The following is a 20,854-nucleotide window of genomic DNA, read 5'->3' as shown; positions in this document are numbered from 1 at the left end:
GAAGGTGCTCAGCCCTTCCCAAGATATGGCAAGGCCCTGGGGCCCTCCACACGGGTGACCAGCTCTCGGAAACCATCAAGTGCCCCACAACACAGGGTGGGGAGGGAGCGAGGACTTCCCAGGAGACGCTGTGGGGCTCAAAGTCCAGGGCTCAGGGCAGCAACACCAAGACGGCACAGAGTGCTTAATGCCCTGGCACCTGGCCCGGCCACAGCGCCTCCCACCCACCAGGGCTGCCCCCAGGAGGCCGCGTCCCCGGGGAGCCCAGAGACTGGAGAGGCCCTGGAAGGTCCTGCAGGTGGTTTATTGGAGCCTGGGAGGAAACCTGGGACCCTGCCCCAGGCCTCTGGGGAGGCACGTCCGGCCCAGCAGCGGGCGGAGGGGAAGGAAATGAGGCAGTGGTGGGAACAGGTGGCGCATGAGACTGTGGGGACTTGGAAGTCTCTCCCTGGCCAGGGCGCCCTGCGGAGTAGGAATCAGGGGGCAGGACCCAGGTGGCCAGGACGCCATGAGGCCAGGTCCTACGGGAGCCCTCCTGGGGGACAGGGGAGCCCTCTTCTCTGAGGACACGGGGACACAGCACTCTGGATCCGGGTGGCGGGCAGGGCATGGCGGGGCTGCGGGCGCAGGCTCCTCACAGGACCGTCCTCTTGGCCGCCTCCGCGTCCAGCGCCGTCTCCTCCAGCTCCAGCCCCAGGTTGTGCTCCCCGCCCTCCTGGTCCTTCTTCCTCTCCTTCTTCCTCCCGCCTCCCTCCCTGTGGGGGGAAAGGCCCAGGACAGTGAGGACCAGCTGCCCGCCCAGGCTCACTCTGTCCCCCGAGGGCTTTGGGGTGATAAGCAGCGAACCCCACGGTGCCCGGCCAGGCAGCCCTGCGAGTGCCACTCCCCAAAGCCAGAAGCCACGACTTGCCCGCCCTGTGGATGAGTGGGCAGGGGTGGTGGACGGGGGACAGGTGGCGGCTGGCGGGGCGGATGGGGTGACGGGCAGGGGCGGCAGGGGGTGAGGGTGGGCGAGGAGGAAGGAGAGGGGTGACGGGTGCATGCAGCGTAGGCGGGAGCTGGATCAACAGGCTAGTGGGCGGGTGGACAGCCAGGAGGGCTGTGCGGGCAGAGCAGCGGGTGGGAGGGGCGGCGGGGGAAGGCGGGAGAGTGAGGGACACATCTGGGCCAGCGGGAGGCGGACTGCTGGACAGCTGAGGGCCAAGACGGCAGGGCAGGCCGACGCCCGAGTGGCCGGGTGGCTGGGTGGAGGACGGTGGGTGAACAACGTGAGCAGGTGGGTGGACAGTTCATAGATGGTGCAGTGGGTGGGCACAGAGGTGGTGCGGTGGGTGCGGAGTGGACAGGACAGGGAGGCCAGTCGGCAGGCAGGGGAGACTGGCCCTGCCAGCACATCTTGGGGGCAGGAGTCCCCTGTCCTCCCTCGGGCACGTCCTGGGCCGCTGACTCTCAGGCTGGTCTCCTCCCTCCCCACCCCCTGTGCTGCCCAGGCCTGGTCCAGCTGGGATCTCGCCCTGCAGAGCCCCGGGCCGGCTGCACCCCGAGCCCCCGCAGGACTCGCAGGCCTGGAAGTGGGCGGCAGAGGTCCAGGACGGCCACCCACGTAGCCTCGCCCCGTGGTCCTGCTCAACAGGAGACAGCGGAACTAAGCTCTGGAAGCCATCACCTGGGTGACACCAGGGGACGGCTAGGAGGGTGCCAGCCGCGGTTAAGTGTGGAGAAGAGAGAAGCGGAGTGGAGGGAGGCCGGGAGGCCGGGAGGACGGCCGGGGGGACCTTTGGAGCAAAGCCCTGGGCAGAGGCCGAGGGAGGAAAGTGGGGACAGCGAGACCCCACGCTGCACATGCCCTCGGGCACACCTGGGGTTCACGTCCTGGTACACATTGGGCTCCATCCTCACGGTGTCCGCCTGGTCCTCGGCTCTGCAGAGGGGAGGCAGGGAGGGGAGGCTGGGGCCGTGGGGGCAGCCTCAGCCCAGCCCCCCGGGGCGCAGGGAGGGCGGGCTGCCCGGGTCCTGGGGCAAGCCCCAGTCCCAGGAGGGGGAAATGAGGGGACCTGGGGACAAGAGCTGCCCTGGGGAGGGAACCAGAGAGGGCCAGGAAGCTGGGGGTGGGGAGCCCTTGGGGGACCCTGGGCTAGAGATGGGAAGGGGCAGGGCTCTGGGCTGGGCTGGGGCCCACCTGGCCTTGGAGCACCAGATGCGGTTGGCCAGCATGAGCACGAAGACGATGAACAGGAAGCCCACCACCGCCGCCAGGCCCACCAGCCAGGGCTTCAGCCGCCGCTCAGGGTCTGCCAGGGAGCAGGTGCTCAGGGGGAGGGCGGGGTGCTCAGGGGCCCTCGGAGAGGGGACAGACCTCCGAGACTGGGGCTTGGAGAGGGGCAGGGCTGGGAGGGTGGGCTCTCTGAGGAGGAGGGACACAAAAGAGGCTGAGACGGGGGTCCTGGGTGGGCTTATCAGGCAGGAGGGGGTTCAGAGGAGGGAGGGGATCCAGGGGGGAGGGGGCTCAGAAGGGGGAGGGGGTTCCGAGGAGGAGGGTTTCAGAGGGAGGAGGGGGTTCAGAGGGGACCGAGTGGTGTTGGGAGAGGGGGAGGCTCGGGGTGGGGGATAGAGGGGGCCCTGTGGGGCTTGAAGGCGGCTGAGAGGGTGGGGGCGGGGCGGCTGCGGGGCTGGGTGCCCTCCCAGGGCCGCCATTTCGCATCCTGGAGAACCAGACCACGACCCGCCGTCCCCAGGACCCTGCCGGGAGCCTACCCTGGGCCTGGGCAGGCGAGAAGAGCCAGGCTCCCAGTACGACCAGCGTCCCCAGGGTCTTCATGGCTGAGCGCGAGCCAGAACTCAGGACTGAGAGCTGTGGAGCAGGGGTCCCCTGCGGGTGACCGCGGCAGGCCGGCCTGGCAGGGGCCCTCCTTCCCTCCCTCGGCACCTGACTGGCTCCTGCCCCCAGCACCCCCAGCAGACTCTGGACCCGGTGTGACATTAACTGGGGAGCTGGCCCCTCCCCGGCACCCCGCCCTGAGGGCCATCCGCCCAGGGCCACCCCCTCTGCAGCTGTCCCCGCACCCTGTTGTGGGGGGTGCTGGGGCCAGGGTGGGGCTCTCAGATGCACCTGGGGTCTGAGCCACCCTGGGTGCTGGCAGGCGCCTGTCGGCTCCTGGCTGGTGGCTGGCACGTCCCCCCTCTCCTTCTCTTGGTGACCCACAACATTCTGCAGCCCTCAGTACAGAGCCAGGGGAGCCCCACGTAGCCACAGCCAGAGGACGCGGCAGCCGGTCAGCCCTCAGGGCCACCTGCCCACCACGCACCGCCAGGGTGGGCTGCTCTACTGGCTGAGGATTGGGACACCAGGGACCGCAGATGACTCAGGCTCCAGGCTCTCTGTCCTCGGCCTTGGTCCTTAGGTCATTAGGGGAGTCAGCCCTGCCCAGGCCAAGGAGGACCCTGCCCCAGTAGCCACGGGAGCAGCCATGGCCCTGGCACGTGAAAGCCTGCCCAAAGCCTGTGACACACACGTATGAGCACCTACTGTCTACACAGGAGTCCTGTGTCCCAGAGGTCTGACCACAACTTATGGGCCGACGGGTCACTAAACAGAGCTGTCCTGGAGCTCAGCCACACAGCCCAGGACAAGCATGGGCCACTCCGTGCTGCCAGGTGGGCATACATTCAGCCCCTGCTGTGTGCCCCACCCTGTGCAAGGTTCTGAAGCGAAGGAAGCCTCAGTCTGGCGACCAGGAGCCCCCGACAACCAGGCCCGGGGCCGAGAGGGGACAGGGAGCTGTGGGTGGGGGGGGACACGGTGTGGGGGGGTCAGGGCCACCTCGCTGCTGCTCCACAAAAGGCCCTCTGCTCTGGCTGGCCAGGTCTCACTGGCCCGGTGTACAGGTCTGTCACTCGGGCAGAGTCCTGCTGGGTGACGGAGCCCGCGGGGCAGGGCAGGGCTGACTCAGCAGTCACGGGCGCGGGCAGAGGGCTGACCGCTGGTTTAATGTCCGGGTGCCTCGTTGCTCCCCATTCACAGACTGCGCAGGGCTGGCTGGAGGCTGGGCAGGGCCAGGCTCTGGGGAAGCAGGGCAGATGGCAATGGCCAGTGTCCAGCCACCAAGCTCTCCAGCTGAGAGGGAGCTTCTCCCCAGGGATGGGGGTCGGCGGAGAGGCTCTGGGGGCCACGGGTTCCAACCCCGCAGCATCCGAGGGGCTGGAACTGGGGCCAGGACCCCCCTCACTCCAGCCTCCAGGAGCTTTGGACCTGGGGGTCCCTGAAGATGATGGAGGGATGATGGGGGTCCCGGGCGGGGGATTCCAAGGGGACGCCCTGTCCTCCGCCCTCGAGGGTCTCCTCGTCCTGCCAGGCCAGGTCCAGTTCCTCCAGGTCCTCCCCGGCCACCCTGGTGGCCCGCTCCCGGCGAGGCGTCTCCTCTTGGTCTGACTTCGGGCCGAATGCCCAGTCTGTGTCAGGGACGCCGGTGAGGACCTCCGGGCCCGAAACCCTCCACCCGTCCTGGCCCAGAGAGGGCCCGAGCTGGCCGGCTCTCACGGGGCCTGCACAGAGGCCTGGGACCCGGCCAGCTCTGCCCCTCCCTGGCCAGCCCTGCAGTGGGTAGCTCACCGGCCAAGTCGTGGGCCAGGTCTTTGATGAGGTGCCCGACAATGGCGTAGGCCACCGCCACCACCAGGAACGCGGCTATCAGCAGGTATAGCCCGTACCTAGGCAGGCGGATGGTGTCCAGCGGGGGCGGCCGGTACTCCTCATACACCGGGGGGGCAGCGCTCCAGTCCTTGGTCTCCTCCCTGTCCGCCAACCCCGGCATGGCGGCCACCTGGAGCAGGGAAGCCCGGAGGTGACCCGTGCAGCGGAAGTATTAAGGGGCTTTGAACTAAGAGGATTGCGAGGCTCCCCAGGCCTCCATCTGTCTGCAGCGATCACACACAAGCTGCTTGTGCCTCAGCAGTTCCTGCACCCTCCCTGCCCCAGGGCCCTGGCACTCGCCGGCCTTCTCCTGAGAACACCCACCCGGGTTTCTCATAGCTGGCCTGTGATTCATTCGTTCACATTGATTGAGCACCTACTGTGGGCACCCTCGTGTTCGGCAGTCTGGGTTGGAACCCAGGGCCCCATCTCTGCGGGCAAGTGCTAACCACAGCCACACACACAGTCCTTTCAGATTTTATTTGTGACAGGGTCTCACTAAATTGACAGGTGGCCTGAAACTGGCCCTCCGGTGCTTCAGCCTAAGCAGCTGGATGGCAGGCGTGGCCCCCGGACCCAGTGGCCAGCCACGTCCTCAGGTCCCAGGATGCTGCTGTGCCTCCTGGAGGCCCTCTCTGCTGTCGGGAGATGGAGCACCGACACGAGGGTGGGGGGTGGAGAGGGGCGTGGGGCAGGGAAGGAGCTCCAGCGCACACGGTCATCCAGCGGCTCCCACGGCTCCCGAGGCCGAGGCAGGGGGATCACAAGTCCAAAGCCAGCCTCAGCAACAGCGAGGCGCTGAGCAACTCAGTGGGACCCTGTCTCTGAATAAAATTCAAGATAGAGCTGGGGTGGGCTCGGTGCCCCTGAGCTCGATCCCTGGTACTCATCCCCCCCCAGAAAAAAACCAGATTTCAAAAGGGCCGGAGCCAGTTCAGTGGTAGAGTGTCTGGGCTCAACCTCCAGGCAGGAGGCAGGGTGGCCCGGCCTCACCAAGGAGTGGTCCCTGGAGCAGAAACCTCAGGAGGAAGGGAGTCCGCTGGGAGCACCAGGCACCAGAGCCCAGCTGGTGGCACATCCAGGACCTGTGTGGCCAGAGCAGAGGGAGGAGGGGAGGCAGGGCAGGTCCTGTGGGCTACGGGCCTTGACGGGGGGGGGGGGGGGGGGGGGGGGGGGGGGGAAGCTGTGGGCTGTGGGAGAGGAGCAAGGGGCCAGGCTCAGTGCTCACAGGCCCCCTCTGGTGGCTGTCGTGGGGAGGACAAGTGGGAGCCCAGACCAGGGCACAGGTGGCCAGGCCGGTCTGGATGGGGGACACCACAATTGACTCAACCCTGATGCTCCCAGGCTGAGCACGGGAATGACAGTCCCCACTCCTAAGGGGGACGCGGGAGGAACGTGGGCCGTGGGTGGCACAGGCCAGGACAAGGCATGAGAGCAGGCCGAGGAGCCTGGGTTCAGAGGCCAGCCGTCTAGGGCCTCGCCCCAGCTGTTGACTCTGCAGCTCCTCTGTGAAATGGGTTGGTCACATGCCCCGGGGGGCCAGCCCGGGGACTCAGAAGAGCCTCTCAAAGGGGAATCTTTAAAAAGCTGAGGTGTGGCTCAACGGTGGAGCTCTGCCTGGCACACGTGAGGCCTGGGCTCACCCTGTGCCCCCAACACACGCCGCACCCAGCTCCCTGGCCTAGGACTCAGGGGCCTGCGCTGTAGACTAGGCTCCTGGTGCCCACGTCAGGGCCTCTGGGGGGTCCGGGCTGGAGGCAGGGCTAGGGCCACCCAAAATGCCGAGGGACGGGGAGGGGCCCCAGGGGGAGGCTGCATGCAGAGACGGCCAGGGCAGTGGCGAGGCTCCCCAGGTCCGTGCTGTGGAGCAGAGGCCGGGCCTGCCTGGCTGCGTGGCGGGGGGCTGAGCAGTGAGCAGGCAAGAGGGAGGACCCCAGCCCATCCTCCATGCTGCCCAGCAACCAGGCCGCTGTGTCGCCTTCCCTGACCTCCTGCTTCTGGGGGAAGCCGCTGCCTTGGGAGCAGGGTCAAGGGGAGGCCCCCAGGGAGGGCCTGGGCCCCTGCTTGTGGCCCAGCCTGACCACAGCCTCCTCAGACCTGGGCTGAGGCGGCTGCCCGCGGTCTTGGGCGCGCTCCTGCTCTGGTGCTGTTTCAGGCTGCCTGAGAGTTGAGGGCACTAGTGACCCTCCTGTTGGGCCCGAGCAGCCTGGACAAGGGCCTGGCACCTGCCTGGGCAGGTGCTCCTCTAAGCCACACCCCACAGCTTTTTGAGATAGGGTCTTGCTGAGTTGTCAGGCCTCAAACTTGCCATCCTCCTGCCTCAGCCTCCAGTGTAACTGGGATGGCGGGTGCAGCCATGGCACCTGGCCCTTTTCTGTCTCCAGGAAGGGTGGGTCACGGGATTCGGCCCGCCCCAGATCTAGGAGGATCAAACCTGAGTCCGGAAAACACCCACAAGACCCTTCCTCCAGACGAGGTCACACTCCCCGGTGTGGGGTCAGACTTGGAGTCACCTTCTGGGGATACAACCCAACCCAAGCTGCAGGTCTGGAGGCGCCGCGGTGTCCTGGGGAGCACCAAGGCCGCAGGCAGGGCAGGGAGCAGGTGGGCGGGTGGCCAAGGGAGCCCACAGGTCAGCCTCTGAGGAGGACCAGGCCCTGAGCGGGCAGAGGCTGGCAGGAGCATGGGGGCTCAGGGCAGAAGCCACAGGGAACGGCCCCAGGAAGTGAGTCCCGTGTGTTTTGCCAACAGCCTTTTGGACTTGGGGGCACAGAGGGGCAGCTGTGGGCCCAGTCCCACCTTCAGACCTGTTTCTTGGGTGATCAGGCCACCCGGGGCAGTGGCCAAGCAGAGGACGTGGAGAGCCAGGTGGGACCCAGAGGGTCCGGTGGCCCTGATGGGAGCAGGTGGCGGGTGGAGGCTAGGCCGCAGGGCTGCTTCTCTAGAGCCCTGGGAGGGAGCCTCGCTGGTGGACAGTCCCCAAGAGCTGGACAGGCGCAGGTGGCAGTGCTGGGGCAGCCGTGCTCCCGGGAAGCCCGCCCACACACTCAGGGAGCCACTGCTGCGCCAAAATGATTTACTCTTCCACGTGGCGGCACCTAGGAGCCCGCGCCCCACCTAGGACCACCTCCCACGCCACACGGCTGAGGTCAGGGCCCTGGACCCCACTGCCACTGCTAGTGCAGCCTGAGCCACCCAGGTCCCTCCCAAGACACCCTGTCCCAGACCCCTCCCCGCACTCCGGCCAGGAGCCCACAGCTCCCACTGAGGGAGTCGGGGGCGGCTGCGCAGGGACAGGGCCAAGGGGAGACGTCAGACACCGCAGTCCTGTTGGGACAAGGGGCCGTGGCAGGTCAGCAGGGGGCAGAGCTGGGCAGGGCTGGGCGGCTAGGGCGGTGGGCGCGGCTGCTCCGGGCGGTCCTGCTGGAAGGGCCCGCTCTCCTGCTCGTACATGTCCAGGGCAACCAGGCAGCTCTCCCGCACCACGCGCTCGGGGTCGGCCGCGTGGGCATGCAGCGCGGCCAGGCAGGAGGGCCGGGCGATGGCGCCCAGGGCCTCCGCACACTCGTGGCGCACCATGGGGCTCTCGGCGGGGCGGGCCAGGGTGGCGGCCAGCTGGGGCACGGCCGCCTCGTGCTGCAGCTGGCCCAGCACGTAGCCCACCTCGTGGCGGAAGAGGGCGCTGCCACAGCGCAGGCCTGCAGGCGGGAAGGGCGGTCACTTGGTCACTCACGGGGTACACCATGGGCTTGGTGCTGGGGCACCCAGAGGGCAGGGCAGGGCTAAAGGGGCTCTGTCTCACCCACCCATGACGGGGCAGCTCGGGCGCCTGACCAGCCTGTGGGGAGCCGGCTGGACCAGGGGCCCCTGGCACGGCTCCACCCAGCCCCTAACTCTGCTCTGGACAGGGTCCGGCTGAGCTGCCCAGCTGGCCAGGACCGTGACCCTCCTGCCTCAGCACCCCGAGGAGCCAGGATGACAGGTGTGGCCACTGGAGAGGGCTGGGTGTCCGCCGGCACCTCTGCTCCCGGGGTGTGCCGTTCCCAGCTGCCCGGCCCGGGGCCTCCTCACCCTCGGCCAGCGCCAGGGCCGCCTCCTGGCCCCCGGCGTTGCGCAAGGCGAACATGGCGCGGTACCGGTCGAACAGCGGCAGGGTCTCGTCCAGCAGCGCCTCCCGCAGCTGCCCCATGTCGCGCTCCTCAGCTGGGGGGGCCGGGTCCACGGAGAGGTAAGGCCCGGCCACTGTGGGCTGCCCAGGGTGCTGCTGCAGCCACTCCAGGCGGCGCACGGCCAGCTGGCACGTCTCAGCCACCTGCAGGGCGAGGGGTGCACAAACAGCATCAGTCCTGGGCCTGATGTTGGGGACATGCAGAGGCCGTGACATCCCCGGCCCACCCTCCTGGGCTTGCAGCAGGGACCTCTGGGTTAGGACAGCAAGGGGAAGGGACAAGGGATGGGGAAGCTGAGAGGAGAGGCCCCGGCGGCCCTGCTGGGAGGAGGACGGGAGCCAGGGCAGGCCACGCGCGGCCAGGAGCCGGAGTGAGGGCTCCAGGTCCTGCCCTGGAGGGAGCGAGGCGTGGGCGCTGAGCACAGAACACAGCAGCTGGCTGTGGTTTCACATGTGCCCTCCTCTGGCTGCCGCGAGAAGAGTGGGGCGTGTGAAGCAAGTCACGACGCCAAGGTCCAAGTGAACTCAGACTCGCACACAGGCCCGCGGCAGGGTGGTTCTCGATGGCCAAAAAGAGGAGGCCGCCCTTGTGTTCAAGGAGGCACGAACTGATTCAAGTAACAGGCCTGGCTGGGCGCGGCGGCCACGCCAGCAACCCCAGCAGCTCAGGAGGCTGAGGCAGGAGGATCGCCAAGTTCAAGGCCAGCCTCAGCTACCTGGCAAGGCCCTGAGCAACTAAGGCAGCCCGACTCAAAATGAAGAAATAATAAAAACGGCTGGGGATGTGACGCAGGGGTAGAGCACCCCTGGGCTCAACCCCCAGGACCAAAAAAGAAAAAAGACGTCCCCAAACAAACAACAGGTCTGTGGCCACGTTGAGCGTCACTCCACCAGGGCAGGAGCGAGGGGACACAGCTGCAGGGTGGCCGGACCCAGGACCTCGTGCTCAGTGAGCAGACACAGGAGGCCAAGGTGTGTGAGCCAGGACAGGACAGACCCACGGAGCATGGAAAATGTCGCTAATGGGAGTGGGCCTCCTTGAGAGGAAGGGAATGTTCTGGAAGGAGCAGGGCAGCTGCCCGACTCTGAATGCACTTCTAGGGGTGAGCTAAATGGCACGTGAGTCACCTCAATGAAACTGTCTCAAAAATAGAAGAGACGTGGGGAAGGCAGGGAGACCCTGAGGTCCAGCGGGCCGGGCAGGGCGGCAGAGAGGGCAGGGTCTCAGAGCAGCCGGGAGCTGGGCAGGAGCCACAGGGGCTGCGGGCCAGGGCGGGGCCGAGAGCAGGCTCTGCTGGGCTCAGGCCTGGACGCTGCTCTCCCCACCCGGGCATGCAGCACCCTTGGACAGCGGTCACCCTGGCAACCAGAAAGGGGTGGGTTCTGAGGCTGCTCAGGCCAGGGCTGGGGGAGCGCTGGGCCAGCTTCTTGGGCCCGAGCGGACAGGGCTGGGGCCGGCTCTTACCTCGACCACGGGGTCGCTGCAGTACTGCCTCAGGAGCTCCAGGGCCTGCGGGTTCCCAATGGCGCCCAGGGCCTCCCCTGAGAAGCAGGCAGGGGTGGTGTTGGCGGGCGAGGGCCACACGGCTACGGCCACTTGGGCCTCACTCAGTCGCCGAGGCTGCTCTGAAGTCGCCTTGGCTCGGCTGCGGGCAGCACAGCCTGCGCCCCACACCCAGCTCTGAATGTCGTTTTAAAGGGAAAACACCCAAAGGAATAAGATTCCCTGACCAGACAGCTGGGGGGGCCCCCGCAGGGAAGTGCCCTGCCCCTCACCTGCCTCGTGGCGCACCATGGGCTCCTGGCGGGTGTCGCGCAGCACGCCCGTGAGCACGGGGATGGCGCGGGAGTCCTGCATCTGGCCCAGGCAGTAGGCCAGCTCGTGCTTGAGCAGGGCGGAGTCGTCATCGAAGGCCCGGCTGATCCAGGCGATGGCCCCGGGGCCACCAAGCCCCCGCAAGGTGAAAAGCGCCCGGAAGCGGGCCTGCAGAGGCTGCTTGGGGTCCACCAGCACCTGCCCGATGGCCTCGACCTCTTGCTCCGTCACCATGATGCCTCCAGCAAGGGCCTGGTCCTCTGCGCCCCGTGGACTGAGCCTGGAAGCCCACAGAGCAGAACCTGCAGCAGGAAGGGAGCAGGGTCAGCGGCGTCCCGCCCACTCGCCTCAGGATGGCGGGGGCTCTTCTGGGGGGTACTAGAGTCCATCCAACCCAGGCAGCACTCTGCCACTGAACCACACCCTCAGTCCTCCCCCCCCAAACTCTGAGTCACATCCCAGCCCCATTCTGTATCTTATTCAGAGACCGGGTCTCACTGAGGTGCCTAGGGCCTCGCCACGATGCTGAGGCTGGCTTTGAACTGAGATCCTCCCGCCTCAGCCTCCCGAGCTGCGGGGATGACAGGCGGGCCTGAGTCAGTGCCTCAGTTGCCCAGGCTGGACTCAAACTTGCAATCCTCCTGTTTTAGCCTGCTGGGGGCTAGGATGGCAGCCATAGCCACCTCACCTGGCTGGGGAACTTCTCAGTTGCTGACCAGCCAAGGTTCTTGGTGGAGAGCTCAGTTCTGACCTCCTACTTGCTGTGCAGCCTTCCAGAAGTTAGTTTCCCTCTCTAGGCCACCGTCTCTGTACCACCTTATATCCGTTAGGACCCCCACAGGTCTGGGCTCCACTCAGCAGCCCCAGGACTTGTGGTGGCTCTCATGGTCCCCAGCTCCTGGTGGTCACGCTGTGGCACTGACAGCCCTGCTCACTCTGAACGGGGCAACCTGTGTGAGCACAGCACCCAGGAGACGGACGGGCCGGAGCACCACGGGCACAGCAGTTTCCAGGGCAGCCGCGGCCACACTGTGAGGAAGTGCTGCTATCAGGCCTGCGGCTGGGAAATGAGCTTCCACCAGCAGCCACGCATGGAAGGGGCCTCGGACGGGAGCGGCTAGGGAGCCCCCGCCTATCCCAGTGCAGCCCCTCAGAGACGGGGCCGCACCGCAGGCCGAGCAGGTGTGGGAGGGCACCCCAGGCACCTGGCTATGGAGCCAGGACTCCCGCAGCGCTCTCCCAGCCCCACAGCTCTCCCTCACCTCCCTGCATCTCGAATGAAGCCTTCCTTCATCAGTCTGCACGGGTGTCCTCTGCCTCTTCCCTGCTCCAACTTTCTTCAAACATTGCCTTGGATGTTGGTTAGTTGCTGGCGGTCAGCTTATCCCTCACTAGAACTCTGAAGTCAGAGACTGGGACTTTCTTGGTCAGCAGGGTACTCCCAGCACTTAGCACCAGGGTGTGTACACAGTAGGTCCTCAATAAAAGCAAGAATAGGCCAGATACAGAGGCTCATGCCTGTAATCCTGGCAGATTGGGAGGCTGAGACGGAGGATTGCGAGTTCAAAGCCAGCTCAGCACCTCAGTGAGACGCTGTATCTAACTAAAACACAAAACTGAGCTGAGGCAGCGGCTCAGTGGCTGAGGGCCCGAGTTCAATCTCCGATACCAAAAAAACAAAACAAAACACAAGAATAGTGTCTGGCATTTGTGCAGCACTTGCCAAACGCCAGGCTCTCTGATAAGCCCTTATGTTCATTAGCTTATTTAACCCTCCCAGGGCCCCACGGGATGGGCAGAGACTTGTTCCCATCGACAGGCCAGGAAACAGCCTGTCTTGCCTGGGGACAGCGTGGATGCCGGGGTTTTGCTGTGGTGGTGGTGGTGGCTCAGCACTGCAATGACCCCCGGTGCTTACCACGGAGCCACATCACCAAGCCCTCTTTATTTTGTTCTAAGACAGGGTCTTGCTCAGTTGCCCAGGCTGGCCTGGGACTTGCCATCCTCCTGCCTCAGCCTCCCAAGCAACTGGGTAGACAGGAGTGGGCACTGCGCCCAACTTCAGCAGGGACAGTTGTGGGAGGCCGCCGCACCATGTGACCAGCATATTCCTTTCCTGATTGGTGAGATTCTGTCGGTCACTTCCAAGTGATCTGGCCACATCAAAGTGGCCCTCGATGACGCCCCGATCTTGGAAGTCGCAGAATGTGTGAATGAATGTGTCTTCGTGCCTGGGCATGCCTTCCCGCAGCCCCATAGGTGGAGCTACGCTCACCTGTTCCTTTGTGATGTTACCCCTTTGCCCTGTTTGGAAATGCCCTTTGTGTGTTCCCTTCTCTTGCTCTGCCCTTGGGTGTGGCCTTCCTAGCTGTCAGTCAACCAGTTCTCTTTCCACGGACCCTTAAGGTCAGAGGAGCCTCATAGGACCCCAAAGAAAAAGGTCTCTCTGTCTCTCGTGTGGTTATTTTGCACAGCCCAGTCCCCAGGTGTGACCCTGAGTGTTTTGTCTCGAGGAACGCAGCAGACAGTTTTAAAGTCAGTATGGCTCCAGAGGGCTCTGAATCATACAGACTTTGCTGCATGAGTGAATTAAGATGAAATGACACTGCCTCTGGTTGTGATGGCCACACCTGTAACCCCAGTTATCCAGGAGACTGAGGCAGGAGGATCACAAGTTCAAGGCCCACCTGGACAACTTAGCAAGACCCTGTCTCAAGATAAACAGTTAATGGACCAGGTGATGTAGCTCAGTGGTAGAGCAACCTGGGGTCCATCCTCAATGCTGCAAAACAAGAGGTAAACAAGGATAATATGACAAGTTGGGAGGTTGGGAGGACAGACTCCTGTGCCCTCCAGGAACCTGGCAGACACTTCCCAGACACAGCAAGCAGGTAGTGGCACGCCGTAGCCCTCTGTGGTTTCCAGTGGCGTCAGCAGAGGTGCCTATAGAGGGCATAATGTGGGAGGCACAGCTGCCTAGGACAGGTGCCATCAAAGGATGATTACACCTTGAGGAAGGAGCATCAGAGACTCCAGAAAGCAGGAGCTTGTGCTAGCAAGACACTAGAGGCACTGTGACCCAACTCCTCCCTCCATATACACAGATAAGCAGCACTTGTCCCCAAAACAGAAACTCAGGCCTTCTGAACTGCAGTCGGCAGTCTAAGTTTAGGCTCCTGCTACTAAGAGAAGTGAGGGGAGGAGAGAGGGGGTTGTGGAGCTCCAGGCACACATCCCGAGCGAGCTTAGTCTCTCCATCTGGAACAGCTCAGCAAGTCTTGGGTTTCCTTCAAACCTGACCCCTTGAAACCTTACCTTCTGGAGGAGGCCTTTCTCTGACCACCCTGTTTAAGGAGGCAAACGCGCCACTACTGAGCCCTCCATAGGCTACAAGGAGTTAATGAATCCTTCCCAGGGAGCCCAAGATCCACCTGGGCTCAGGACGAGGGAGAGCCCTGAAACTCATACTTTAGGCCTATTTTTCCTGGATGTGGGGGTCAGGGATCGGTCCCCAACGCAGGCAGAATCCAGGAGTCCACTCACCCCGGTGGAGGTCTCAGAGACAGACAAGATAAACTAATAAAGGGATGCAGGGACCACAACTCCAACGAAGAGCTCGGGACCGGATGTCCCATCCCCGAAAGGGTCGCCGTGTCCGGGGACCCCTCAAAAAGGGACGACCGGCTCCGCAGACCCCTTAGGAGACCCCAAGACGTCGTTTCAAGAGCCACATAATAGATGCCCCAGTACCGACGCTGCCCAGGGCCCCCCGGAGATATGGGACCCCCAAAACCAAGTGGAAGAGGTCGCGGGACTCGGGACCCCTCCAGCCACCCTGCCCACGACTGCCGGAGGGCACTCAGGGCGCCTCCCGGGCCCGCCCGCCAGACCCGGGATCGCACCGTGCTCCGCCGCTGTCACGCCGGCCGGGCTCCGAGTCGCCGCACCCGAGCGCACCTCCCGCGGAGGCTTCAACAGCCGCGACGCTCACAGCGCGCCCTGGAGGCCGCCATGTTCCCGGCCACGTGACAAGCCGGACGGCGCCAACGCCGCCGCGGGGGGACCAGCCAACAGCGACCGCCGCGGAAGCAGGACCCAAAGCTCCAGCCAGCACCAGTGACAAAATGGAAACCCACGCCGCAGGAACAGCCGAGGGACATGCCCCAAGGAAAGGGAAGGGCAACTTCCGCCCTCCCTCTGTAGTAGTCACTCCGGCCTCCCCTACGATGCCAGTGGAAATGGTTCGCGCCCGTTCAGCGCGGAGCTTTGCCGGCTGGCGACGGAGCGTGCGCGGCGCCTCTGGGGCGTGGCCAGCCTCGGGGGCGCGGCCAGCCTCGGGGGCGTGACCAATGGTGGGAGGCTGGAACCCCCGGAGGGCGGGAGGGACGGGGAAGAGGAAGTGACCCGGTGGTTCATTCATTCCTTGGTTTAGTAACTCGTGCTCGCCGAGGACCAGCCTGCCGCCTTCGCCTTCCGAAACCGCGCAGTGCTGTGGTCCGAGTGTGCACGACCAGGTGGCGACACCCGCCAAGGAGAAAGCTGCGCCGCCTGCGGGGCGCGGCTGGGGAAGCGCGGCCAGGGCCCAGTGCGGGCATCCCAGCGCTGACCCGCCAGGCAGAGTCCGAGGAAAGACCAGGCTGCACGGTGAGGCGGGAGCCCGGGCGTCCCGGCAGGCGCCCGACTTGGGTGTGACGGGCTCTTCACGGCTGCGGGAGGCCGACGAGAAAGCCGGAGGCCGCAGCCCTCGCATTCGGGAAGAGGAGCCAGGGATCTGATTGGAAGTTGAGAGAGAATCCTGCAAGGCTGGGGGCAGCTCCGTGGGGGAGCGCTTGCCCGGCTTGTGCAGGGTCCTGGGTTCAGGTTCACCCCCAGCACGGCAGGGGTCGGGGATCCTGTCAAGGATGAGGACAGCTTTGACAGGAGTAACTGGAAGGATCCAGCAGCCATTAACCGATCTCCACCCTCCCTCCCAAACTATCGGAATCCACTCACGTCACTCATTTTTTCACTTTTTTATTTTTATTTTTGCAGTTCTGGAGATGGAACCCAGGGCCTCACACTGGGTAGGCAAGTGCTCTACCACTATGCCACGCCCTGTGGCCCAGACTGGCTTTGAACTTGCAAATCTCTGGCTCTGCCTCCCTAGGACCTGGGATTACAAGCTGTACCACTGCACCGGGCTTTATTTCTATCTATCTATCTATATGTAAAATATTATATTTATATATGATTATATATATTTAGATTTACTTTAGTTGTAGATGGACACGATATCTTTATTTTTATGTAGTGCTGAGGATCGAGCCCAGTGCCTCACATGTGCAAGGCAAGCGCTCTGCCACTGAGCCACAACCCCAGCCCCTCAGCAAATGCTTTTTAAGCAGAAGCCAGAAAGCAAAGATTTCACACACAATCTCTACAGGGCATGCCCGTAGTCTTAGCAACTTGGGAGGCTGAGGTAGTAGGGTGGGAAGTTGGAGGCCAGTCTCGGCAACTTATCAAGGCCCTAAGTAACTTAACAAGACCCTGACTCAAAAAAAAAAAAAAAAAATTAAAAAAACATAAAAGGACTGGGGTGTGTCGTGGTTAATCACCCTAGGTTCAATACCCAGAAACCATAAACTATTAATAACAGTTATAATAATAATAATGTGGGCAGGGAGCCAAGTGTGGTGGCACGCACCTGTAATCCCAGCTACTTGGGGGTGGGGGGAGTGAGGAAAGAGGATGGCAAGTTCAAGGTCAGCCAGGCAACTTAGCAAGACCTGGTCTCAGAAATAAAAGGGGCTGGGCTGGGGGTGTGAATTAAATGTCTATCATATGAAAGGCCCTAGGTTCAATCCCCACTACTGCAATTTAAAATGTATAGGGAGAGAGGGGTGGGATGGGGCCAGGGGCTGGGGAACATCACCCAGTGGTAGAGCGGATGCCTAGCATGTGTAAGGCCCTTGGATCCAGTGTTGCAAGAAATCCACACAATCATATAGGTATCCATGTATTTATACGTATAAACATGCGTGCGCGCGCACACCACACAGGCAATTCATGAAAACTATTCCACGCACAGCAAAGCAGAGAGCAGTCACTTTGACGACGGGCCAACTGCTGTTTTAAGACAACGCTGATTCAAGATGAGCAGAAACGCCTATGTAAAAAGCATAGCCCTGGACGCCAAAGACACGGAAGGAAGCAGATGCCATCACTGGCCTCATTAAACCGACTTCCCAAAGTTGTGCTGCCTCCCACGTCAAAGGAGGCTCTAGATAACCAGCTTTGGGGCAGCCTGCGGGCGGTCCCCAGGACCCTGCCCCCCCAGTCCCACTGTGGCTCAGGCTGAGGTTTACTGAGTTTTCTAGAAGGCCAGAGGCTGTGCCGACAGGGCAGAGTGCCAGGTGTGAGGGCCCCCAGGAGGCTCTGCGGGAGGAGATAGGCCCAGGGGTACAGGAAACAGATACCAGAAGCCACACCCAAAACGAGGCTTGTGTGAGTCTGAGAACTTGGTGTCTGGGCCCTGCAGACACACCTGTGTGTAACTGATACCAAGGAGAAGCCCAGGCACCTGTGTTCCCCCCTCTGCCTTCACCCCAGGGTGGGGGCGAGAGGCTAGGCCTCCTGCCACAAAGGAAGGCTGTTGAACTAGCAGGAAAATCGTCTTATTCAAAGCCAGCTTTGAAGGAAGGTAGAGGAGACATTTTTGCCTCAAATCCCCATCTTCAGAAAACCCCAGGGACGGGGAACTTTAGTCTAAGAGAAGGGTCAGTTAGCCAGGCAGCGTGGCGTCCTGATTCTGGGGAGTCCCCTCTGTATGAGTAGGCCTCCGTTCCCAGTAAGAGGCAGTTTAGAAGTTAAAGCAATCTGGAGCTTCCACTTCAGAAGGGGCTGCTCCGGAGGCTACAGAAAAACCAGTTTTCAGGAAGTTGCCCTTAGTTTCAGAGGGTGTCTGTTCCACCACGGCTACTTCTGCAGGGTCCTGGCAGCCAGAAGTCCCTGATGGAGGTGTCAGCAGGGCCAGCCTCTCTCCTGGCTCTGGGGAGGGTCCTTCCGGTCCTTCCTGGTAACTGGCCATCCGTGGGGTTCCTCAGCTTGTGGCCTGTCCGCACATGGCCAATTTTTTCAGAAAGGTATAGTGCGCCTGGGTGGTTTGGGTGACTTCTCCAGGTTGCACCTTAGCTGACGTGCTGATGCCTCGGTGGGGCAGGGAGCCCTCGCTGACCAGAAGCATCTCTCTTGAGCCTGGTACTGGTCTGAGGAAAGAGCAATCAGGGCTGGTCAGGGGGAAGATGGTCACTAACAAGCTGCTCAGTGCAACATTTTTTCTTTCTTTTGTGTGCTAGGGATGGAACCGAAGTCCTTTTGAAGTAGGACAGAAGAAATTAGAAGAAAAAACCAGGTAGACAGGACCCTGAAGGAGTGACAGGGAGCCAGGCTGTGGGTCAGAAGGGCCGCCTGTCACTCCTGGATTCCTGGGAAATCCGTGACTCTGCCTATGCAGAGCTAATCCACCCTAGAACATAGAAGCAGCAAAGAGAGGACGTTTTAAGAAATCTATAGCTTAGGAGACCTTCCATTCGTATTTATGGATCAGATAACAGACCATGTCAGCCTCAGGATCTCAGAGTGACCAGACCCATGTCACCCACACAGCTTCCCGTGCCCACCCCTCCCTAAGATTGCTTTGAAGAGGAGCCCTCTGGACCTCTCCCTCTGGAGATGGCCGCAACCAACCTGGAGGGCGCATCTGCTTCCTACACAAGCCTCTCTCCATGCCCAGGGCTGGCAAGCGCTGGAATTCTTTTCTGTCACATGAGCCAAGGGCCCCATTGAGCCTGAGTCAGTTCTCTGCTCTCTCCAGGAACTTCACCCTTCTCCTGGGCCACCTCTTCTCCAGTGACACTTGTACTCACTGAGTGCAGGCTGCACGCTAAGTTATGCTCTGGCCCCCGGCCCATGTGCTGGGATCCTGTCTGTGCCTGGCACTGTCCCGGACCTCCCAGAACTGTCTGTGATGGAGGATATAGTCTACATCTTCACCAGCCAGCATGGTGGCCCCTAACTAGTTGGTGCCACTCTGGAACTGAATTTGTAGTTTTCAAAATTTAAGCAATTTAGGGGCTGGGGATATAGCTCAGTTGGGAGAGTACTTGCCTTGCCTGCGCAAAGCCCTGGGTTCAATCCACAGCACCACAAAAAATAACAATAAAAAAAATAAAAATTTAAGCAATTTAAATGTAGAGGAAATAAAGCTGATACTTTGATTCAGTGCTCAGAAAACTTCTATGCCTGTTTGAAATACCTGGCAATGCAAACCTGTTTTTTCCCACTGTAAAATGTAAAAAGAGATCAAGGATTTCTGATGCAAATTAGCATCAAGAGGGGGATGTAATACGCACTGGATCCTAAGACTGGGTTTGACAAAAATGACATAGAATACCCCATTAATAATAGTTGAGTTTGATTACATGTTAAAACAAAAATATTTTTAATAAAACAGTACTTAATTAAAATGAATTCTGCCAGAAATTTTGTTTTACATGTGGCTACTAGGAAATTTAAATTCCCAGATGGATCATGTTCCACATGCTGAGTGACTGCGCCAGATCCTATGGTGGCTGTGGAGCTCATGGGAATCAGACAGATGTGCATTTGTATAATACACACCATTTCACACCACAAGGAAAAAAGTAGAAATCGGGTACCGTGGTGTCTACTCTCCTTGCAGGATTCTGCCCAAATGCAGGGAGTCTTGGGGAATGGTAGAGGGGCTCCCACCTCCCAGGAGATTCCACACCCATGCACACACACTGAGCCAACTTTCAGGAGCAGTAAAAGGATACCTCAATTTGCCATGTCTGAATGGGTCATTATCCTTTCACCAGTTGAAGGACATCTGGGTTGTTTACACATTTTGACTACCCTGAAAAAGGCCATCATGAATATTTGTGTAGAAGTTTGTTTTATGAAGTGCTTGGAATTGAACCCAGGGCTTCACCCATCTTAAATTTTGAGACAGGGTCTTGCTAAATTGCCCAGGCTGGTCTTGAACTTGGGATCCTCCTGCCTCAGCCTCCAGAATATGGGTGTGGCCACATACCAGCTGGAGTGGATGTGTGTTTATCTCTCTTGAGTACATACCTAGGAGCATCATTGCTGTGTCATGTGGTATTTCTGTTTAACTTTTGAGGAACAGCCCCAAACTGTTTTTCACATCGGCCTGCACCATTTCACCACCTCACCAGCAGCGTAGGAGGGTTCCTATTTCTCCACATCTTTGCCAACATTCATTTGCTTTCCTTTTTCGTCTGTTCAGATTTGTTTTGTTTTGAATCAAAGCCAGCCTAGTGGGCAGGAACTACTATCTCAGCCCGGCTTTGATTTGCATTTCCCGATGACTGAAGGTGCGGAGCATCTTTACCTGCACGTGTTGTTCATTTACATGACCTTTTTGGAGAACTGTCTATTCAGATCCTTGCTCCCCAACCCGGCTGTTTTATGCGGTGCTGGGGATGGAACCTAGGGTCTGAAGCATGCTAGGCAAGGGCTCCACCACGGACCCACACCCCAGGTCCAACCTTTGCCCATCTTTTTTTTTTTTTTTGTGCAGGGATTTTTAAAATGCTCTTGTTGTTTTGACGGCCAGGGATCTCCATCGGGCTTGCTCCTGCTGTTGGATGAGAGCTGGGAGGACACTTCTGGGAGCAAAGCGCTTGTTGAATGACGGTCTCGGCAGTGGGTTTCTTGGTGGTGGGTCCCCTCTGCCTTATTACGCGGCGTGACCGCCTCACGAAGGTGTAAGCCTGCCTCTCCGGTCTACCATTTGTGGGTCCACCACTCGGGGTCCAATTCTGCAACCGTCCCGTAATAGGAGCCACGCCCTCCACTGAGCAGAGACCTTTTCCCCTTCTCCGTGCAGATTCAGCTCTCCGCCCGCCTCATCCGGCCGCGGTTGCCCTTGGCAACGCGTGGCGCCTCGCTTCCTGTATTGATTCGAATAGCGAGGGACGTCACGTCCTCCCGAGATGCTCCACGCGCGCAGGCGCAGCCTCGCGGGGTGGGCGTGGCGTGGCAGGTTGAGGGCGGGGCGGCAGCACGCAGCGCGCCGGCGTGGGGGCGGGGCGGCCGCGCGGGGGCGCGCGCGGCGGGGCGGGCGCGCGCGGCGGAGGGAGGGAGCCGGGAGGCCGCG

General features: G+C 61.6%; 2 protein-coding genes across 4 annotated transcripts in view; both read right to left on the bottom strand.

The window, feature by feature from the left end:
• The window catches only part of Smim44 (small integral membrane protein 44), a 213,710-nt gene extending 206,070 nt beyond the window's left edge, over nt 1–7,640 (bottom strand). The window contains exons 1-4 of one of the 2 annotated variants that reach the window (XM_046444147.2): nt 4,610–7,640; nt 2,755–4,449; nt 2,180–2,291; nt 1,859–1,921 (exon numbers count right to left, since the gene is read on the bottom strand). In XM_046444147.2, the coding sequence (XP_046300103.1) occupies nt 4,223–4,449; nt 4,610–4,811 (429 nt within the window). In that variant the 5' untranslated portion in view covers nt 4,812–7,640 and the 3' untranslated portion in view covers nt 1,859–1,921; nt 2,180–2,291; nt 2,755–4,222. Of the gene's footprint in view, nt 1–285; nt 756–1,858; nt 1,922–2,179; nt 2,292–2,754; nt 4,450–4,609 lie in introns of those variants that run through there. The other variant, XM_046444146.2, reaches the window with a different exon arrangement.
• Nucleotides 7,641–7,752: 112 nt separating this feature from the next.
• On the bottom strand, nt 7,753–14,887 carry Dohh (deoxyhypusine hydroxylase). Of its 2 annotated transcripts, none has more exons than XM_046444145.2 (5): nt 14,577–14,887; nt 10,635–10,976; nt 10,324–10,400; nt 8,762–9,002; nt 7,753–8,388 (listed from the first exon to the last, which is right to left on the bottom strand). In XM_046444145.2, the coding sequence occupies exons 2-5, from the start codon at nt 10,906–10,908 to the stop codon at nt 8,078–8,080; spliced, it is 903 nt and encodes a 300-aa protein (XP_046300101.1). In that variant the 5' UTR covers nt 10,909–10,976; nt 14,577–14,887; the 3' UTR covers nt 7,753–8,077. The 2 variants fall into 2 exon arrangements, with proteins under 2 accessions (XP_046300101.1, XP_046300100.1); XM_046444144.2 differs by lacking the exon at nt 14,577–14,887 and adding an exon at nt 11,937–14,371.
• Nucleotides 14,888–20,854: the final 5,967 nt, after the last annotated feature.

This window comes from Marmota monax, unplaced genomic scaffold, assembly GCF_021218885.2.
Source record: "Marmota monax isolate L192 unplaced genomic scaffold, Marmota_monax_Labrador192_F-V1.1 WCK01_AAM20220418_F8-fsc00102, whole genome shotgun sequence".
NCBI classification, from domain to species: Eukaryota; Metazoa; Chordata; class Mammalia; order Rodentia; family Sciuridae; genus Marmota; species Marmota monax.
This window is presented reverse-complemented; position numbering and strand designations above follow the sequence as displayed.

What these genes read in the sequence shown, in the direction of transcription:
- Dohh (XM_046444144.2), bottom strand. An exon ending in GCAGCGACCCCGTGGTCGAG is followed by an intron (nt 9,003 to 10,323) that starts GTAAGAGCCGGC and finishes CTCGCCCTGCAG; the next exon opens with GTGGCTGAGACGTGCCAGCT. An exon ending in GGCCCTGGCGCTGGCCGAGG is followed by an intron (nt 8,389 to 8,761) that starts GTGAGGAGGCCC and finishes TCCCGCCTGCAG; the next exon opens with GCCTGCGCTGTGGCAGCGCC.